At 38.4% G+C, this 21215-nt stretch overlaps 2 protein-coding genes and 2 non-coding genes across 6 annotated transcripts in view; 3 read left to right on the forward strand and 1 right to left on the reverse strand.

Annotated features, from left to right (window-relative positions):
• Positions 1-1686: 1686 nt before the first annotated feature.
• Positions 1687-14758, reverse strand: LOC124304352 (uncharacterized). Of its 3 annotated transcripts, XM_046762436.1 has the most exons (7): positions 14069-14758; positions 13690-13820; positions 11013-11096; positions 8223-8325; positions 7551-7682; positions 4709-6118; positions 1687-4516 (listed from the first exon to the last, which is right to left on the reverse strand). In XM_046762436.1, exons 3-7 carry the CDS (start codon positions 11085-11087, stop codon positions 4506-4508), a joined length of 1731 nt encoding a protein of 576 aa, XP_046618392.1. In that variant the 5' UTR covers positions 11088-11096; positions 13690-13820; positions 14069-14758; the 3' UTR covers positions 1687-4505. The 3 variants fall into 3 exon arrangements, with proteins under 3 accessions (XP_046618392.1, XP_046618389.1, XP_046618393.1); XM_046762433.1 differs by having other exon boundaries at positions 13690-14758; XM_046762437.1 differs by lacking the exons at positions 11013-11096; positions 13690-13820; positions 14069-14758 and adding an exon at positions 10488-10517.
• Positions 6787-6859, forward strand: Trnat-ugu (transfer RNA threonine (anticodon UGU)). The gene has a single exon. It is a non-coding gene; the product is annotated as a tRNA-Thr (tRNA).
• The window catches only part of LOC124304353 (fibroblast growth factor receptor 2-like), a 37784-nt gene continuing 29496 nt past the window's right edge, over positions 12928-21215 (forward strand). Inside the window, exons 1-3 of the mRNA XM_046762438.1 lie at positions 12928-12952; positions 20551-20756; positions 20868-21164. The gene's annotated coding sequence lies outside the window, so the exon portion shown is untranslated. The remainder of the gene's footprint in view (positions 12953-20550; positions 20757-20867; positions 21165-21215) is intronic.
• Positions 16886-17004, forward strand: LOC124306532 (5S ribosomal RNA). Its single transcript, XR_006908644.1, has one exon. It is a non-coding gene; the product is annotated as a 5S ribosomal RNA (ribosomal RNA).

Here is a 21215-nt window from a genome sequence, read left to right on the forward strand (position 1 = left end):
ACTCGGTCAAGTAAATTTACTAGTAACGTGCTGAGTAAAATTTTCTGCAAACTCGTGAAAACAAAGTTTAACTCCGAGCATACTGTTATACACATATTGTGTCAGATCTTGAAAATTCAGCATTGCGAATCCGATCAGCAGCCCCGAGAACCTGTGCATAGTGTTTTTCAGCCGCATTGAATCAAATTTGAAAATTTTCACCCGCCACGTAGGATCCGCTACGTCGAATCATCGAAATCTCATTTCAGATTCGTAATCAGCGACCGGGAAAACCCTGGAATACTATCTTGTTATAAAAGTTGACTAAGCGAAATAACGTGCGACTCAAAGGGTTAATCTTGTCTCAGAGTGTAGGAGTATAAACGCAAACTATCAAATGTGGGGTAATCATTCCGAGAGTTGATGTAGCATTACAGAGGGTCGAGCAACCGTTGCAGCTACCGATGTCCGACACGGAATGCCGAGTAAGAGGGTGAACATTTTTATTTGAAAGCAGGAACGACCGTAAGGGGAAAATAAAGTAGTTACGGCCAGGGTATAAGAATTAGAGACGGGCTAGAATTCTGATAATTTTCGCAGTTTACTGCCTTCCCTTTACAACGCGCCGCTCCTGGCCTGCATGTATACCGGCCACACTTCCTCCCTTGGGAACACTAGGCCCAAGAGCTTGCAGGGATAAAACAAGATGGCTACTCGAGTCCTGTTCTCGCCTGGAGGGAACGGAGCCGCAGTACCACTTCCGAGGGATGACCCGCTGAGCCCCAAACGGTCCTACGGAGTAATTTCGCCGAGGAAGCTGCAAGCTCGACCCGACTCGGAACTTCAAAAGCCGTCAGAAGTTGTTCCCCAATTTATTTTTCCTCCTGCCGCAGCAACAACTTTCGAATTAAGCATGTCGCGAACTTGTATCGCAAAGTTAACGCTACCGTCGGTAGCTCGTCCTGTAAAAAAACAATTTTCCCATCGTCAAGAAATTGCGTTGTTCTCGCTGGAAGTTCGGATTACGAAATGTTGAAGTTTCAACTCGAGTTTCAATTTTTTCACATAATCGTGATAGACTCGAGCCTTGAATTGTTTGTATTTTTTTTCTTTTCACACACCTCTGTACGATGTATGTGTTTTTAATTCACGAAATTCATGGCGATACTGCAACATGATTGCATTGATAATGACGATGGCTTGCGGCAAAGGTTTAGTGTGGACAACTCTCGTCGTGTTTGCGCCACCTCTAGGAATATAATGTCTGGAATATTTTGTGCAAACAATTTACCCGGGGGTTACTTTACGAAACGAAATACAGTTGCGCGTAACTATTCAAATATAGCATCGAGATATTCACAGCATTGAGTATTTATGTTGATACCGATATCGCCTAAATTTCAAAGAATCAATGACATCGCAACCGTGGATCGTTAAATCGAATACACAGACGAGTTAAATTGAATGGAATAATTGTAACACTTGTCAAAGTAAATCGTGAGCACGGTATTAGGTTGGAATAAAAGACGGGGTGTATAAACTTCAAGGTTCAATATATTAATGGGTATATCACAACAATCAGCATGCAACAATTATAAATCACAGTTTGTTTTTTTTTCAACTTTTTTGGATTTTTGTTTTTTTTCACAACATCTTGACCAATATTCAGTATATATATATATATACATATACATATATGTATATGTATATATACACATATGTGTGTATTATATTGTTATATAACATACAAAAATCTTCGGGAATTCTTTACAATAATATAATATGTGTACGTATAATGTATGTGGGTACGTGTTTATGATGCTTCAATTATATGAATGTGATACGATTGTGATATGTATGTGTAAACAATATCGAATTATACACACACGCGGTATATTTGATTATCCATACGAATGTGTGCATTTGCATACTTTTGTAAATTCAGTATGGTGTAAAATTCGACGTAGAGCCGCGATACGGTTTTCATTAAATATATAATACCATACACGCTATAAGTATTACGTATATCTATATTATATAAATCATACATAATACACATTGATCACAGCTTTTTATGTTTTTCTCATTTTTTTTTTTTTTTTCTTCTCCACCTCTCTTTGTATGTACGTCGAATGATTTTTATCTAAAATTTATAACATCTTTACATATAAATATATGCATATTGTGCGTATTCATGACTGTTTGAAATTGCACAACACACCTTGTTGAATTAGCTTGTCCTGCGTGAGTTAATTACTAAAAATTTGTTATAGTAGAGGATCTAATCACAAGAAAAAAAAAAAAAAAGAAAACATCAATTTAACCGACACAGAAAATCGTTATATTAATTGCGAACAACAAAAGGTTGCTTTAATTCTTCCGTAGATTATAACCTCCTTAATTTCCCAGTGATTGTCAATTTCAATTATATGTCTTGTAGTTCCTAGAATCCGTTAGAGTAGCTAGTGAACTTCGTTCGTATATATTTACAATATCTATTTGTATTGCTCGATTATGTCTAGCACTTTTTATACCCGAAAGCCAGGTTTACTGTAAAAACGTGATTATATTTTCCTCAATTTTATCAACTAGGTGTCAATTTTTTCCAACAATACCTGACACTGACACGACACTTGAAATTTCAACGGAAATTCGAAACGAATACTTCGTAGTCAAAACTCTGTACTTGTTGTGTACAGAAGTTAAAAAAAAAAATTCATATCATGCCTCAAATCCAAGTAAAGCTCGTATTTCCTATAAAACCCTGATACAATTCCTTTTCATTTTGAATTCTGAAAGAAGTGAGCGTATCGTAGTCGATGCTCTTCGAGTTGGACAGGATCGCTCTATATTCGTCTACTTTCATTTACTGTTTTTTTACCTTCGTTTTTCTATACTCTTTTTACAGATCACAATCTTATTATAGGGCTTAATCCTAGCTTATTATCTCCATCAATTTCATAACTATAATCAATCTGATTAATCAAAATAGAAATCCTCCCGTAGCAGGTATCCTAAAAGTATTCAAATAATTGCGTCGATCGAATCGCCAACGCGTGAAACTTTAGTAGGCCAAGAATCTGTATTCGCAAAAGTAACGAATAATTTGTGATATTTATTGATATTGATTTGTTTTTTTTGTGCTTCTAACAAACCAATTTGTTGAATATCAATCGAAGCTTTCGGGAGAACAGAAAGTGGTGGGGGTACGGACCAGGGGGACTGGATCGGAGCTACGAGAACCAAGCTATCTACTTTTCTTTGCTCGAAAAGTCTAACTACGCAGTTCAGTTCCGGAACGCAGCCTTGATATATAATAGCCAGTTGTCTACGCTAGAGTTCAGTTCAAAATCGTCTCTCGGCGAGACCGCGTCTTACGAGCGAACAAATATCAAGTGCGATTAATAGCAGTGTTGCGTCGAGTCGTCAATAATTTGAAGTTTGCCAAGCAAGTAGAGTTACACGTATCGGAATTGATCTGATCATTGAAAATCTGTGTTTCTGTCCCATAAAGTGTTCCTCTTGTGACATTATCGTTACGTACAAGTGAATTCTCTGAATTATCGAAGTGAGTGCATCTACTTTGCGAAAATCAACTTCTACAAGGCCCGTTTCATCCATCACCTGGTCCGGAACCCCCGGTAAGCTTCCTTGTGGATTTATCAGAATCTATCATCTTGTCAAGTTACATTCTTGACTTTCGAGAAGTTTGTTTAAACGATCAATTGTATCTATTTTATCTATCATTCATTCCTCCTGTACCTGTTATCTGTGTAAACGATCAAACTAGATCCTAGATACGAGTAAAGGTACAATCAACAATGTTTGTGCGTTTATATTTCTTACACTTTTTGTAGGTCTTCCGAGCCTATTGATAGAACACAATTTAATTTACAATACTAAGCGCGATATAAAGTAGCGCGGATTTTCAATGATTAAGAATGCAAATAAATACTGCAGATTGTACTTTGAACTTTAATTGGTGTTGATTTAAATTATCTGAACAATGACGAGTGAAAGAACAAAGGCTTGAAGGCTCGAAATAATTCTAAATGAACACAGTACTAGTTGTTCGTTTTCAATGAGCTTTCAACGAGTTGACAACGACTACGTATTTACTACAATCGTATCACTTATCGAACTTAAGTGTACAACATCGAATCAGTAACCGTTGAATAATGCATAACTCGCGCATCAACGAATTGTTCCTTATTATCATCCGATGGAACGTTAAATTACCGTATATACATTCAATCGTTCAACAGCTAACTATAAAAACAGCAATTATTTCAATGCTCCCCGTTAGATTAAAAAATTGATTGTCTGAATTGAGTTAAACAATGTACAACTTGAATATAAATCTACACATCTTTACTGCATAGATCCTCTCTGAATATCTGTAGTATCGTTACGAATGTATACGTGACACGATTTTATTTCCTCTTCTTACCCAAGTCATCGCGTCGACAGAAATTCATTCCAGACGGTTAGCTCGGCATCGTTCATGTTTGGTCTGCTAACCGGAACTACGCATTTCCTGGAAACAAAATTCAGAGCCTGAAGATTGATCAAGAAACGGGAATGTTTGTGACTATCTTACAGTTTCAACTTTTTATCAAAATTGTTTAAAACACTTTTCTCAACAAGAAATGAAAAAAGAATTGATTCAAGCGGTAACAGAGCGAATTTTCACATAAAAAATTCGAAAAAATTCGAGTAATCAAATTACCGTCTCCTTGCTCATCCACTTTGCAATCCAAGGTATCATCCACCTCATCTGGGGCATCAATGTCATCGCCGGAAGTTTCAACTTCCACTTCGGTCAAATTTTCGAGTTCCGGTTCCTCGAGCAGAGCGTCAGTCTCGGTCGGTCCATCAGCCGGAAGTCCATTTCCCTCAATATCTACGGTGTGACTGTCGTCGGAAACGTCGCCGCGACTCCCGTCCGTGTCGAGAGAAGCGTTAGTAGCGAAGTATTTCAGCTCATAAGTGGCAAGTCCGTCTGGAGTCGGCTGATTCTGTGTGTTCAATGAAAACCTGCTGCACTGCGAGTCGCTCCTGTGCTTGTCGAAGGACCTCCGCCTGTTGTCGTCCGACCTAGAGTGATAGAGCTGACGGCCGTGCCGATGACGCCTGAAAGGTAATTCCCCGGTATCGGACCGCGGGCGAAATTCCATTTCCAGCGTTCCGCTGGACAAGTGATCAGCGGCGCACTTGTCCATCGAGCACTTCCGGTAGTCCTTCTTCCGTATATCGGGGGACTTCCGGCAGTCCAAACTCGCCTTTCTGTACCCAACCGGGGTTCTGTCGGTCTTTCTCGCCTCACCGCCGACCCGATCTAGCGACATTTTTCGAAAATTCGGCGACGAGATCTTCCTGAAATCCTTCGGGCTCCGCCGGAACTCGAGCTCCTCGAGCACCCGTAGGTCGACGGAGTTCCGCTTTCGAGAGACAAAGTCGTCCGGGTACTTGGCGAAGCTCTGGTACTTCCCCGCGTGCCCGCCGGCCGCTCCTTTGCGCAGCTCCATCTGCAGATCGTCGTCGTCGATCCTCGTTTGTCTGAGCAGCTGATGGCGCTGAGCAGTGTCCGATCGGTCTTTTATCTTGAGAGTAACGGGGCCCCCCTTGTTCGGCATGTGGAGATCCATGGCCATCGAGACCTGGCTCTCGGATATCTTGTTGTACTCGAGGCTTTCCCTGCTTACTTGCGGATTGTAAGCCGCGTTATCGACCGACATCGCGTGCCGTTTGAGCAACTCGGCGTTCAGCAGCGCGCAGCCCGTGTACCGACTGGGTTTCTTACGCGGCGAGTTCTTCGCGGCAAGGTTAGGCGCGCTCGGGCTCTTCTTTATCGGCTGAGGGTTATTCTTCTCCTCCAGGTTCTTCGAGAACTGCATCAGCTCCGCCGTCAACCGTTTTCTCGACACCTCGTGCGTCGACGGACTCGGACTTCTGTGCACGCGGAACAGACCCAGCTGGTGGTCCCATCGCGTCGTTTGACACGACGTTGACCTTCGACTCCGCTGCTTGTTGCTCTTGCACGGCGTGTTCTGGTTGAAACGAAAACGCGCCGGCACCACTTTCGCCGCGCTGTCTCGCGCCTCGAACGTCATCACGCAGGCCGCCACGACGATGAAACCTTGAAAATTGGCGGTGTACGATTATTTTCAATTTATTTATTTCACACTTCGGAATTTTTCATAACGCAGGTTTTAATTTAAACTACTTTCAAGTTTGGCGAATACTTCAAGTCTTACATGAAAGTTTATTCATTTCGGTGCGTGTTCCAGAAACAAGAAATTGTAAATTAAGTCAGTGAGACACGATATCTATATCAATTTCATCGATGAAAAAAAAGATATATGTTTTTATTCCACTAATCACTGCCAATGATAAGATTTGAATCGTCACTAACTCAGGTAGCAACTATTTTTTGATCAATCCAAGACGTGAATGTTAAATTAATTTTCATCTGAAAATTTGATGTTTTTTTTTCCAAAAATCTCAAGACTCGAAATATTGAAGCTATATATTGATAGAATGACCGAAAAATCACTTCTACTGTTCAAATATCGCGAATCGGATTGAAAACAAAATTCAACGATACCTCTATTCACATTTCAGATTGATAAACGGATCTACAAAATATTGATCAATGTCGCAGTGGTTCGAAAAGTTTGAACAAATTCTGTCGGCAATCATCTACTAAATCGTTAAAAACTGGCAAATAGACGTCAATGAATAATAAATGTCAACGTTAAGTCATATCTGTTTGAAATATTACTTTTTAAACACGATATGCATGTAGCCTCCATAGCTCAGGGGTTAGAGCACTGGTCTTGTAAACCAGGGGTCGAGAGTTCAAATCTCTCTGGGGGCATACTTTTTTTTTTTTTTATTCTCCGTAATTACGAAATTCTACGCACACATCACTCTTCAGATTCATATTATCAATTGAAATTGAAGATTTCGAAATTCCGTTACCCAATAACACTATTCGATTATCATCGCGCACAATGCTGACGCCGTTCTACGCGTGTCCAAAAGCAGCTTGCGCTTGCATACGCTGTGACAGGTGTATTATATGGTGTATGGCATTGAATCTTGACCGTTTGAATGCACGGTACAATAAACTGTTATCGCGAATTGTATGCTGGCGGGAAAATCTGGACAGGTTTGAAACGTCGTCGATGTCTGTCGCAGCAGGTACATAAATTTGGTTTCTACTTTCGTAACAGAAGAATAACAAAGCTGTCATCGATTAGACGGATTGAGAATCTAGTATCGCGTATATCAATATGCCCTGTTCCATTCTGTAATTTATGTTCATTGTTTTAACTAACTACTTCTATCTATCTAATCAATGCTACAGAAAAAGAAAACAAATCAAAGGAAAGATTGAGACAGTTGCATAAGCGTTTTACAGTTCAGATAACTTTAGTCGTTGAATAATTACTCTGGTGTATTCTCTGAAATTTTTTCAACGTAACTCGTTGGTACTTTGCTTTTTTTCATTTTCGCTTTCGTCGTTGGAATGTCATATGCGTGACTGATGGAATTTTTGACTTTACCTCCCACTCCCATTACGATCGGTCCAGCGTAGCTCAGATTGTTTAGATGAAAGCCTCGAGACTCGTTTTTCACCCGGACCGTCAAGTTGCCTCGAATTTCCTGCGCCATTGACAGCTGATCAGCGTAATAACCTGCGAATATTCGACGAATGTAGAACAGTGCTCGATTTTTAGGGAATTTTGATTTGACTCAAAACAACTGTGCTCACGCTTATTGCGCGTGTAGGTAGACACGTAACATTGTTTGTTGCATTTCGAATCACTCTTCGTTGCAATTTCTCGAATTTTCTAGAACGCTATTTTGCAAATTTAAATTTCTCTAATAAGCGCAAAAAAGCAATTAGTATTCCAGAAAACGTTCACAAAAACCATTTTCACACGAAAGTTTCGATCGTAAAATGAATAGGTTCGAGTTCTCCAAGAAAAAAAAAATTCAAGTCCATCGATACAATCGATTTGAAAAAAAAAACTTCATCATCAGTGGAAACGTTTACAGTTTCCTCACAGAGAGAATACACTGCGGATATCTACGTGTAAGCGAAAGCACCGCAGCATAATATCAATTTTTACACACCTACGGCCATGTTGAATGGAAGTACATAAAAATCACGGTAGCGGTGAAATTCAAAATGTATATATACGTGTGATTTATTAAGCTGTGATAAGCCTTACCGATCGTAGCCATGCAGGCACCCAAAAGCATCAGCAAAAGTCCGATGCCGAGAGCTTTGCAAGCGTGCCATAAGCAGCGCGTCGTTACCTTCCCTCTAACGACCTGGCAAATTGAATATCAATGCCGTTCAAGGAATTGGTTTGCGTAACAAGCATGTGCCTTATAATTATACGCAATCGTGCACGCTGATGTATAAACTGATGATTCAACACAGATTTCAATTTCAATGTAATTCTTTCGAAATTATTAAAAACAACAAACTTTGTGCAGATACGAATTAACTTTGAACCATAATTAAATACAAATGGTATAAGTCGTTGATCGCAATAAATTTAGTTTAACCCGTCAACAACTTTTTAGTAATTGCAAATCGGGATATGATTAATGAAATCGTTGTAATTAATGGATTCAACTGTAGAATGAGATATGGAAGCAAATGAATTGATCAAGAATATATACATATATATATATACATTATATGTATACACATAGCAATATAGGATACTCGCTATAATCTGTTGCATTATGAACTACGAATTATATGAGACTAGTTGTTCTGTGTTCAACGGAAATTGAACATGAATAACCGTTGAAATATTCATATTATTATACACTGAGCCCTCCCAGTTTTCATCCCTTGCTTGTATGACAAGTTAAAATAACCTTCATCTAAATATTACATCTCGCCCTCCTGAATCTAATTGAAAACAGATTGGTCGGTTGGTGGACTCGTTAATTATTTAAATTATCAAAACGATTCACAGAAGTGCTGTTTCAATTACCAAATGTTTTCCTTTAATCAACTCTCAATTCTTATCACTTTTATCGATATTACGATTATTACCATTATAGATATTATTATTTTTGTTACTGCGTCTACTTTAAATTTTCTAAAATATTGCCATGTACATAAGTTGTCCGTTCTGCCGATTATTATCAAATATTATGGTAATAACTTATCAAATCTTTGCATTGCTTATGCTATCAACAACGCCCACCGATTCATTACTTTATACAGTTTTTTCGTTTTTGTTTATTAAAACTGTCCGTTCCCGAATAATTCAATTACAACTAATATAGTTAACGATCTTTGCGAATACTGAATTCAAGAATAAAAATATTTGAGGGATAAAGAGTAGAGGCAACTAGAGACTCGCACATTTCAGACATTCAGGGAAAAATCGACCTGAGCGTTCAAAACGAAAGCCCCGCGGGATAAGTCTTGCTTCTTTTTCGCGTTCTTGAGGACTCGAGCCTTTGTTACGTGCGGTACTTGATCCGCTTTTCCAGCCGTCTAACCGCGAACACTCGTAAAATTCCAAGCCCGCTTTACGTGTATACACAATACGTGCACACCTACATGCATTGATAATGGCCATCAAATCTCATGCCCGCGAAATTGCCGCGAACGCTTTGGCATGTTCGGTTTTTCCTATCTTTTCTTTTTCTTTTTTTATCTCGTTTCGTGTAAAGTTTTTTTTTTTCCTCTCTCTCTACCTCGCGTAGAGTGCTCTTCTCATTTTTTGTCTCGTCGGTCGATTAGGCATCGTGCTACCGTGGCTTAAATAATCAAAGTCAAGTTATCCTAATCTCACTTTCTCTCACTCTCTCACTCTCTCTCTCTCTCTCTCTCTCTCTCTCCTGTCTGTCTTTATAGATTTTACATACCTATATCTTAGCAACGTGAAGAAAAATTATCAACTTGTTACTAATTCACTTGATTTGTACTAAAACAAATGTAAGTCCAAATACCTTTTTCTCAATTTGTACTTTCACCGTTTCAACTTATACATAGAGAATTTCATGCGAATCCAACCAAAGTCTGACCTTTGACATTTTTAAAACTGTTCAAAATTTTTTATGTAACTTCCGCAACTCTGAAACAGTACCCTGAATTTTTTCAGATTTTTTATTCGATTGGTTAATTATTTGTAAATATTGAGCCATAATTTCTTTTCCAAATGTTTCAAGATTGGGTCCATGATGGACCCATTCATTTTTCTATATTGTTTTAGCACTTTCAATTTTTTTTTTTATCAGATAAGACTTTGTTTAAACGGTTTGGAAATTCTAAAAAAATCCTCAAACTCTTCTCCACTAATTAAAAAAATGTTTAAAAGACTTACAACACTTCGAGAAAAGATTATTTTTACTGCCACAAACAAACCCAAACTATTTCCCGATCGTTTCACCAACTACTTTCCGGCTGGCTGAAAACTATTTCAAGCACCTTGTAACCATATCAAACTACTTTTTTATTATACCTTTGCAATCAAACATATTATTTATACCAATGGATTTTTTAACACCACCCTAACTCCAGTGTTGATCTGAAATGTTACCAACTGCTGCTTTTAAGAGTTTTTCACAGTTCTGCATGTATCAAACTATTTTCAGTCACTTTCAACTTATATCCCTTGATCACTTCACTGACCGATTTTGCAACTCTTTAGTTTCTTATGTCTCGATTCTATCAACATTTCATCGAGAAGAACTCGCCTTCGGCTCATTTCCGAGTAGTTCTTATAACCGTGTAGAAATATTTTCACCGCATCTTTACTTATCGAAGCCTCGAGTGCGCACCTGTAACACAATTTCTACTCTATTCCGACTACTTCAGTAGTCAGCGTGGTCGCAAAACTTTACCGTACAACGCGCCGTCCAATTATTTTTAACTGATTCTCATTACTTCGTATCTGCATTGCAACGACTACATTTGCATATAAATATTCACGACTATGTACACCTGTATAGATATATTGTAGGAATAGGGTAGATTCCTTCTTTACCTGCACGTTCCAATGCGCCCCCGGAGCGCAAGCTCTTCTTTGAGTTCCCTGCCAATGAACTCCTCCTTGGGGCATTGTTCGAGCCTGAAATAACGATGCACTTGAACCTGATCTCCGTACAATTTTTCATAACTCGTTACCATGCTAGGTACACAATTCTCCGAATCTGTTGGACTCTGACTACCTCTGACAATTAAACGAGAAACGCTCGATCAGGTTTGTCAGAATCAATCGGGCTGAGTGTGTCTACGCGATCGGACAAGATAAGGATACGAGAGAAGAGAGAAATTTTCAGATTAGCTTACCGAACAATGTTCAATGATTGTCACATGTTACCGTATGCGAAGAAAATACAAAATTGAAACGATTTTTTTAGCTGTAGGTAGCTGAAAGATCTAGTAGGTATATTATTTTACTATTCTTTTTAATTGTGGTCAACGTAGATATGGTACTTTCTTGTAAGGATTGTGAAAACTTAGTGTTGATGCAACGCGGAATTCATTTCGAGGCCTCAAGTGACTGAACAACTGTATTCAATTGAAGAAAACAAACAAATTTAATATCTCAATAACCAGAGAATTCAAAGTATAATTCAGTTGAAGAGAAAAAAAAATTATTTTTAGCTTATATTCAAATTGATAAATTTTTATTTTATACATCGAATAATTGCGAAAATTTTCATTTATTATTGATAATATGGATGCCCATTCGGAAGAACGAGGAAAATGTTTGCACCAAAATGTGATTGACTTTGAACGACGTTATCAGGAGCAGAGCAATGAAAGTATATGATGGGAAATTAGGTTTGTGGTTTCATACGAGAAAGTCCAAACGAACATGGGAAGAACTAGGAATAATATTCATTTATGAACCTTGTTTATCAATTCTTTAGTGATTTAAATGTTTAATTGTTACTTACAATAAATATCTGCGAAAATAGGTGATTTTTCCAAAAATCTGAAATATCGTTCTGGTTTCTACGAAAGCTAACTTTATCCAATAAAACTATTTTTTCTATTATCAGTCAAAATTTGACATCCAGAACCCAGACTCGAAATTCTTGTTGACCGTTGCGATCAAAGTAAATAATCACTTCTGCCAGATTTTCTTCCAATTCCGACAGTATTTGAACTGTTACTCGTAACGATACCCATTTTACTAAAATTTCCTAGGATCTATCCAACCAACGAAATGTTTCTCAGTCAACAGACACTCTCTCTCTCTCTCTCTCTCTTTGGAGTCCAGACCGCCCCGGCATCAGAGCATCGGCGCTAAGACTGATGGAAATACCTGCCAGACTCCAAAGTCGTATAATCGCTAGATCAGAAGTCGTAAAGTCGAGTGTAAACTGGGCATTGTATAAAAGTTGGCGAGACAAGTGGAGTCAAAGCTTTGGCAGGATAGATTCGAAAGGCGAATATCTTATCGTTTTCCCGGGCTGGCTCAGCTGACACATCTCGAACGAGAAACAAATGTTTCGGTTAATAATAACCGACGAGCTATGATCGATCTTCTCTCTTTTATATTCGTCCATTCGGTCTATTTTTTCCTACACGATTTGCTACCGGACTACGAACGGCTGTTATATGGCCGTTTGCCGAGATTCTTTAATATCGATGATTATCGCAGTAGCCTCGATCCACGGACCGAACGATAGATCATGTCCGAAATTAACAACGCTCTATTGTTTTGTCGGGCTTAGTGCGAAGCGGATGTTCTTGTTACATCCGATCCCTAATTTGTTACTCCGTGGTGAAAATTTACCCGGAAAATGTCTACGGGTTTTTCCAATACACCGTACAAATTGTTTTCTTGAAAAATTTACAACACTCGTGGTAGAATAAAGTTTTACCATTTTTTGTACAAATTTTTATTTTCGAAAAATGTAGACTCTCCTGCAGCTTTCGGTTTTAATTCTCTAATATCTCGACTGGTTTTTGGTATGTTTTTGTGATTCTAGGCAAAATTTTAACAGATTTTCTTCTACAGATAGCTTTGTTTCTCGGAACTTAGTTTTTCTGCACAACTTATGAAAAATGTCATGCCTTTTAGTATTCTAACGTAATATTGCGAAGATAATACTTTGGAAACCTTAGGACTTTTCTCAAGATATCCAGTTCGATTTAAAACCATAATTAAACCTCGTTGCACAAAATTTGCGTCCTCTTCAGGTATGCAAAGAAAAAAAATCTGACATAAATTGATTATCGAATTTAATTACAACTTAATTAAATGACATTTACAGGGCAATCGTAAATTAATTCGAACTGAAGTCATGTGAATAGAGTAAATTTAGTTTTTCTTCTTTGAACAATAATAATTAATACCCACATCATTCCCGAAACCCTGGAAATTTTGTTTTAATCATAGAGTTACGCAGATACCCCGCGAATAAAAATGAACCTCGCAGAATATTGCAAGAATTTATAAAAACCAAAACCATATGAGTTTGAAAAATGAAAATGAATTGCCAAGTTTCTCGGATGAATTCACGGAGCCAGAATTCACTACAAAGAACTTACTTCGCCTAATGTAAGTTCGCCTCGATTCTCTAATAAATAGATAAAATTATGTCCAGCTTAAAATCATTTTTTAGAATTGGTCAGAGTAATTAGTGACTGCCAAATTTTTGGCTAGCAGTTTCTACTCAAAGGTATACATATTACGATAATCTTACCTCTGAATCACTCTTCCCCTTGAATTTTGGTACTTGTTGTAATTAAAGATTACTATCACATGTCACGAGTCGAAGAAGAATTCCGTACGAATACTCGTATTTATTACTCATCGAACGTTTACATGTCGTATCTACGGAAAAAGGGACTTTTTTTTCTGTGAGGTTAATTCTTTGTCAGTAGCGATAGAGATTTTCATTGTCAAATTTAACGTGACGAAATTGGTAGGCACTGCCAATACACACTGATGTATCATTAATCGCATTCATATATATATATATTATACGTATAACACAAATTGACAAAATTTAACGCTTTATTTTAAAGCAAGGAATAATAAATTACCGTGGTAAATTCACATATTTCAGTTTATCCACTTACGCTGCCGCTGAATTAATTCTATTCAATAATTCATTGCTTTCACTCACAGTTTACTTTAGAAACGTTGTGCACGATGATTTATAAATCGAGCAATGTTCACCGGTGAGCATGCATGAATTACTGTCCGCCAGACCATGGGTCCGAGTATCGTGTGTCATTACACAATTATTGTTTGTTAAACAAGAAAGTTACACGGTTACGTAATTTTGCGCGTCGGTTCGTTGGCACGAATTTGACAAAAATAGAATATCTTGGAACCGTTGAGTTTGTTAAACACGGTAGATCAATCCGGTTACTATAACGTAAACGCAAAAACCGCATCAAACGATGTAAACACTTCGCCAGATAACAGGATCCGCATTAAATGATCAATCTAGCCTAGTGAAAAATGAATTATTTTTATATACCCCGGACCGTTAACACGTCGGATAAACGACTCGCAGTGATTTTATGCTTCTTTTTACAACACGCGAGTATTATTTTAATTTTTTTTTTCTTTTTTTCTTGTTCTTCTCAACCGATGTTTCCCAACCAAATTTTGGCACTTTTCACTCGCGCGGTTGCGGCTTTGCTGACGAAATTAGGGAACGAAGGGGATGACGGTGCACTGAATATTTTGTGTTGTTTCGGGCACCGAAGACTGGGAACCTGGATATGTTGTTCGAGGGAGTGTCTCCCTCGTCACCTGTTGGTTCGCGTACCCGGTCAGGACAGCCGGAGAGGAATCACGCAGTTCTGCGCATACGCAAACGCAGATCAATGTGTTATATTCCATGCTTGATGCTTCGAATATACTTCTTTCTCATGGACCACACCACAATGACCGCGTGCAACTGGAGAATTATTGCGCCTGTAATCGCCAATTGCACACCGACAACTGGATAAATGTGCATTCATTCGTGAAACGTTCTAATATAGGCGCGTTTAAACGTCGACGGGATAGAAAACTGATAAACTTGATAAAATTGAACTATCGACGTGTCGTAAAAGGTCTGATGAAATTATTAGGTGAACCGATTTCATTCCGTAAATTATATAGGTGTACCCAAAATTGTGTGGAAAATATCTTTGAATCGGAATTTCGCTGAAATGGGAGATATTATGGTTATGCGAAGAAAAATCTCTGCGCATTTTCAAATCTTCCCCACCACGGGTTTGATATTCTATCTTTTATTTTTTTAGAAATTTTCAAACCCATTTTCTTACTTTTTGATTAGTTTGTTCTTTCAATTACTCTACTTCAAATTTTTCAGTTTTCCAAACTTCACCGTGATTTGACGATTTTCCAATTATCTGCAAAGGTGGACTTAAAATTTTCAACACATTTTCTACAATATTTACCCTAGAGATGTGATCAGCATAGATTTGTGAAAAGAAAATATTGACTGGTAGTTTCTTTGGAAACAAAATGGAGCACTATATTTAATTACTCGGGTTCTCTCTATCAGCGTATACATCTGAAGTACGTACATTAACGTGTAAAAGGGTTTTCGAGCAGGTATGTACATCATTGAAGTACAACCCGACGTACAGAGTGGAAGTAAATTTCTGAAATTTTCGACGAAACTACGATACAACTCAAAAGTCCGTAAAAACCGTAGAATTCGAATGCTCAAACAGTAGAATAGAGCTGACTAAAACAATGATCGTTCACATTTTTTGGATTGTAAATAATTCGTGAGGCGAATTTTGGAGCCGTCCCAATACCTAAGCGTGACTGCACTCGGTCAATCATGAGATTCTGATACTGTTTGAGTAATAAGACAGCGGCTCTTCGTTACAATTTAGAGTGAAGTTCGGAAATCCAATGCTATAAAAACAAACCATCTTCTGGAATTGCGTAATCGGCTACGTTGAGCGATCAAAGAAGAGAATGAAAACAGATACCAGACCAATCTGCCGATCAGATTGGTGATCTGTAAAGCTGCGGACAACCACGGTCGCGGTTCTGATCCCGTCGATATCCATCAGCCGGGTATTTTCCTAATTGGGAAATATGCAACGCATGTATTGCTATTCAAAGCATGCTGTTACGCCTACTCATGTCTGAAGCCGGTATCCGATAATCGTAAAAGCACTTGATAAGCGAGGATGCTTTTGCCGTCAACGCAAATGGACAGAGGCTAGATGACGACGTGTAGCATCGCCCTGAACATCGATTAACAATAATCCGAAATTTCGACACATGCAGGTACGAGTATTGTGCGTTTATGCGTACATACTATAAATACATGTATATGAGGCATTCCACGTTAATTTCACTAGGGTCTGACTCCTCACCCGCTTGGATTCGGTCCGTGATTTTTTACACAGCATTTTAAACTCTAAAAGTGATTCCCATTTTGACTAGAATTTTAGCGCATGCGCGTTAGATCATTCGACCGTTAGTTACTCACTGTGTATCGTATGTCATATCGACACGGGCACCTCATTGCATAATTTATGATGATCCACGTATGAGGGCACAAGCGTATACATAAATTATATGTATACAATAGCTAAAATAGCAGGTCAAAGATCCTTCTGGTCAACGTCTCGAATCTTCATAGGAAAAGATTCGAAAACAATTCGAAAAGCAAAAGCTCCACCTGGCTAATTTCAAACTTCTGCACGGATCAGTTTCGATCACTGAACCACGTGCCTTGATATTACAGACTAATTGTGAACAAGGACCTGAGCAATAACTGTGGTGTTGATTGTTATAGAATGCCTTTTAAATTTTTCCGGAACCAGTTTTTTACAAAGATCTTCGAGGTATTAGGTACCGAATTTACTTTCTAAAATCTGAATGTATATTTTGATCTTTCACGAACTAATGGCAACGGCCATACCACGTTGAAAGCACCGGTTCTCGTCCGATCACCGAAGTTAAGTAACATTAGGCGCGGTCAGTACTTGAATGGGTGACCGCTTGGGAACACCGCGTGCCGTTGGCATATTTTTTTCCAAAGTCGCCTCCCGATGATGCCTATTCTTTTTCGTTATTGATTTTTAAATAGTATCCATTATTCTCCGACCGGTGTTTGTTTGTTTTTTTCAACTTACTGACCGACCTATTGGTCGTTCATATTCTTTTTGCTTAACGATCTAGTGCAAAAACTTTGCACCAAGTACATTCAAGTAGAACCTGCCATTAAAAATTTGCTTTGCAACTTAGAATCCACAAAAATTACGATCCATATTCAATTCAAACAAGTACCAACAACGATACCCTTACCTACAATAAATATCTAACTCAAAATCTCTACCGCTTGGTGGGTACATATGTGGCATTAATGCAGAGACGGCTAGTTTTTCAGCCGAGTCGATTACGTTGGTAACGCGGATTCAGCCCGTAGCGAATGGCCGACAATGGAATTGCACGCTGAATCTGCGTTACCAACGTAATCGACTCGATCGAAAAACCAGCCATCTCGAAATGAATATCTACATGTGTACACAACTTTTTTGCGAAAATGACATATCAACACAAAATGTGTAGAATTAGGGGCTACTTAAAAATTTCTTAGTCAATTGTACTTGGCAGGTCTTTTTAGAAGAAGATAAATTAACCACGGCACACGCGTCGATCGGCATGCCCAAGATCAATAGACACACTTTTGGAGCAAGCAAATATAAAAGTTCGCAGCCATCGGACCTCTGAGAAAGTTTATTTTGTTAAAGGACTTAAATCTAGCCATTTCCGTAAGTTTGCCATGCGGTTGCCTTATCAATAATTTCTCCCACCAAACGCGGTAGCATTTAAATTTAATCTTTATCACACGAAAGTACGACGGTTAAGGGGAAAAACAAGATTAATTTTGAGATTTCTTTGTTACAATATAAGTAAATGCAATACAAAATCCGTTCTAAGGCCTTTATTGTATATATTTAGAGATGGTTGACAATTTTTTTTTTCAACATTGTTTTCAACAAAATCACCTCTCATTACGTGTAGTCTTACACCGCCGGAACACATTCTCCTCAAATTTTTGACCCAGTGTAAGCAAACAACGATTTTTCAATTCTACATGGGATTAACTCAGAGAGTACGTAGCGATATTAAAATACATAGTTTTTGTCAAAATAGCGCACGACCGAAATGAAGTTTTTTATTTCAACAAAAGATTACGTGAATAACTGTTTGTATAAAAAATGGTCTTGATATATCACAAAATCCCTACGCGCTTCGTTAGATGACGTAATTTTCAAGCTACAGTGAAATTTCAAATGAATTGGTAAAGCATTGTTGAAGTGATGTTACTGGCCAGTTCGATAGGTATAGTAGCAGACAATCTGAGTATCACAAAAGGACTTGTCCGACGATCACGACAATCGAATACCTCGAAATAGAACTGTTTCATTGTTGAATATACTGTCTCGCGCAAGTTGCAGTGACATCAAAGTTGGTGATGTATCGGGCAAACGAAGTAAGAATACGTACAACATATTAATTGTAATATTACAACAGACTCATATAACAGCATCATGAAACGAAATATTGCCATTCTCACAAAATTTTGTACCGAATGACACGATTGAATTCTTTGGGAATCCTCCAATTTTTGCAATATTCCAATTTCGAAATATTTTCAGCTCATGCATTCCGATCACGATATTGTTACTTTGATATTTGTTGTACTTGTTTGAACAGGAAACATTTTAGGATACCGATCTTGTAAGCCCAAAAACATATTTTTATCTTTTCTATATTTAGTTTCGGCGATAATGTGCGGTTTCAATCATTCTCACGGTAAGTGCAAATCAGTGCCCGCTGTACTGTGACCGAAGTTCGGTCACTAGCAAAATTGCGTGGGTCGCTCTGATAACCGATCAAAGTACGCGCATTTTATAAAGGAAAAAGTGTACTGCAAACTCTCGTCCGAGAGGATTGTACAGAGTAATTGAAAAGACAACTGATCCCAAAGAAAGTTTCATATCGAAGAAGGAATAGTGCATCGATAAGTCAGGGATACGGTTCAAGGTGTAAACGAGCATCATGAAACACAGCGATTTGGCCCTGATCTTGATGCGACTTTTATTACTTTGCGCTATTTTGGAGACCAATCCAGGTGAGTCGTAACATGGCCGAATTGAATTCCAATCAAGTATCGCTTTGGTAACACGACCGAGAAGCGGATGAATGTACTTTATTGGTACTAAGACGGAAAAATATTCAGAATTGACTTTTCCCTGATTGTGAGTCTATAGGGATAAACAGGGTAAAAATGTCTTCTTCGGATATCTTAATAACATTTCATGGACAAGTAGGTATTATTAGAATCCCAAGATTCTGAAAGTATTCGACCTCAATCTCAATTGGTTTGTCAGAAAAAAGAAGAGAACTGAGAAATTTGAAATAAGTTTTTTTTCATGACTGACTTGACCGAGATGTTTGGAAACTTATTATTTTATCGAAGAAGTCAGGAGCTTTCAATCAACAGTTTTCTTGAAAAACTTTGAAAAAGCATAAATTTTTCCAGGTGAAAATTCGACTACTTGACAGAGCATGTTGGAGTTGTCGGAAGAACACGGGAACGTGGCCAGATTTTTTACCATGTATGTCGAGTACTTTTGGGGGGATAAGTGCGTAAAAATATCGACATAACCAACATAAGAACCATCCTCCTACTGATCCATAGAATGGTATCACGATATTTACAGAAGGCATTTTTACCTGCGAAGGTCTTTCCGTGGTACCGCGGAGTAGATTTACGCGATTTTGACATAAAGAAGAAAATGGATGAAATTCGCTGGTAGAGTGCGTATGAAGCAATGATTGTATACTCGTATACGAGTATGCTCCGAGTCAGCATACTTCGAGCTAGTCGGGTGGCGGTCCGAGCGGGTGCTTAGGCAGCAGCCTGGGTAGCTCAACGAAAGGTCCCGGGTTCAAATCCCGGTTCAGTTTAAGAGGTTGAACATTTTATCCGGACTTCCGGACATGCACGTCACAATGCGCAATTTTCTATACTACATAATCACCTCTAATAGAATGAAAATATTATGCGTATTGTATACGTAAGCCTGATGTGAATTAACATTAAGGTAGAGCGTGCTTGGAATAAAATGAGTCTAATATTTAATTTAGCTGCATCGAAGTTCGTGTACCGTGACGTTTTGGTGGAAGAAAACAAACCAGCAACACTTTACTGTCACATAATCGGATCTTCGTTGACGAATTTTAAGTGGATACAACATTACTACCAACAAGTCGAATGGAGCGAGAGGAATTTTTGGAATATTTCACGTATCAACGATACATACGTTGTGATGACGCTTGAAAAAGCAAACGTGACATCAGAATACATCGGAATGAGCTACAAATGCAGTGGGGATGCAGGTGATAGTAAGCGACCAACTGAGAGTGTAGAATACCGCTTATGGCCCTTCAACGGAGAGGAATCCAACCAAAATGTCCGAGCTGTTGGAAAAGATCGCATCTACCTGAATATAGATCGAGTCGATTTTATAACTGGATCACATAATTGTTGTATTTTCAGCAATTTTGTACATCACTGCGTTACCGAGTATTTACCGCATGGTACGACTCAATGGCAATACGCAACATCATATTCGTTGAACGAGATTCCTAGTTATCACGTTATTCATGAATTACATGAAGGGACTACCTACATAATAAAAAACACGATTCCTTACGAGGATAACGCGGTGGATCTATTTAAGTGGGCTACGACGTTAGAACGAGGTACACTCAATTCAATCTGATTGTGGCATATTCACACACTTTGAAACCATTGTCTTTAACAGACTCTATTTATGATGGATAATATAGTGAAAGACTTTAATTTCTGTGCAGATATCGAATACGTTCCAGTCATTACGGTTGTCAAGGTAACTCATTATTCGATAGCGATTGAATGGACTGCGCCTCCACCGGAACTGGAAGGTTATATCAGCCTCTACAATGCTTGGATTCAAGATAAATTTCGTATTGGCGTGAAGCGGACAGAAAAAGCATCGGTGTTGAGTCACGTTTTTCGTGGACTATATTGGTTTAAAACCTATGATATCCAAGTAGAAGCTTGTTCAATTGACGAATGTCGAAATAAGTACCCAAGCACCACTGTGACTGGTGTAGCTCTGGATGTTGCAGGTGTGTGAACTATTTCGATCAGCTTGTTTCAATGAAATTTAGATTTTCACG

Source organism: Neodiprion virginianus, chromosome 5 (assembly GCF_021901495.1).
Source record: "Neodiprion virginianus isolate iyNeoVirg1 chromosome 5, iyNeoVirg1.1, whole genome shotgun sequence".
NCBI lineage: Eukaryota > Metazoa > Arthropoda > Insecta > Hymenoptera > Diprionidae > Neodiprion > Neodiprion virginianus.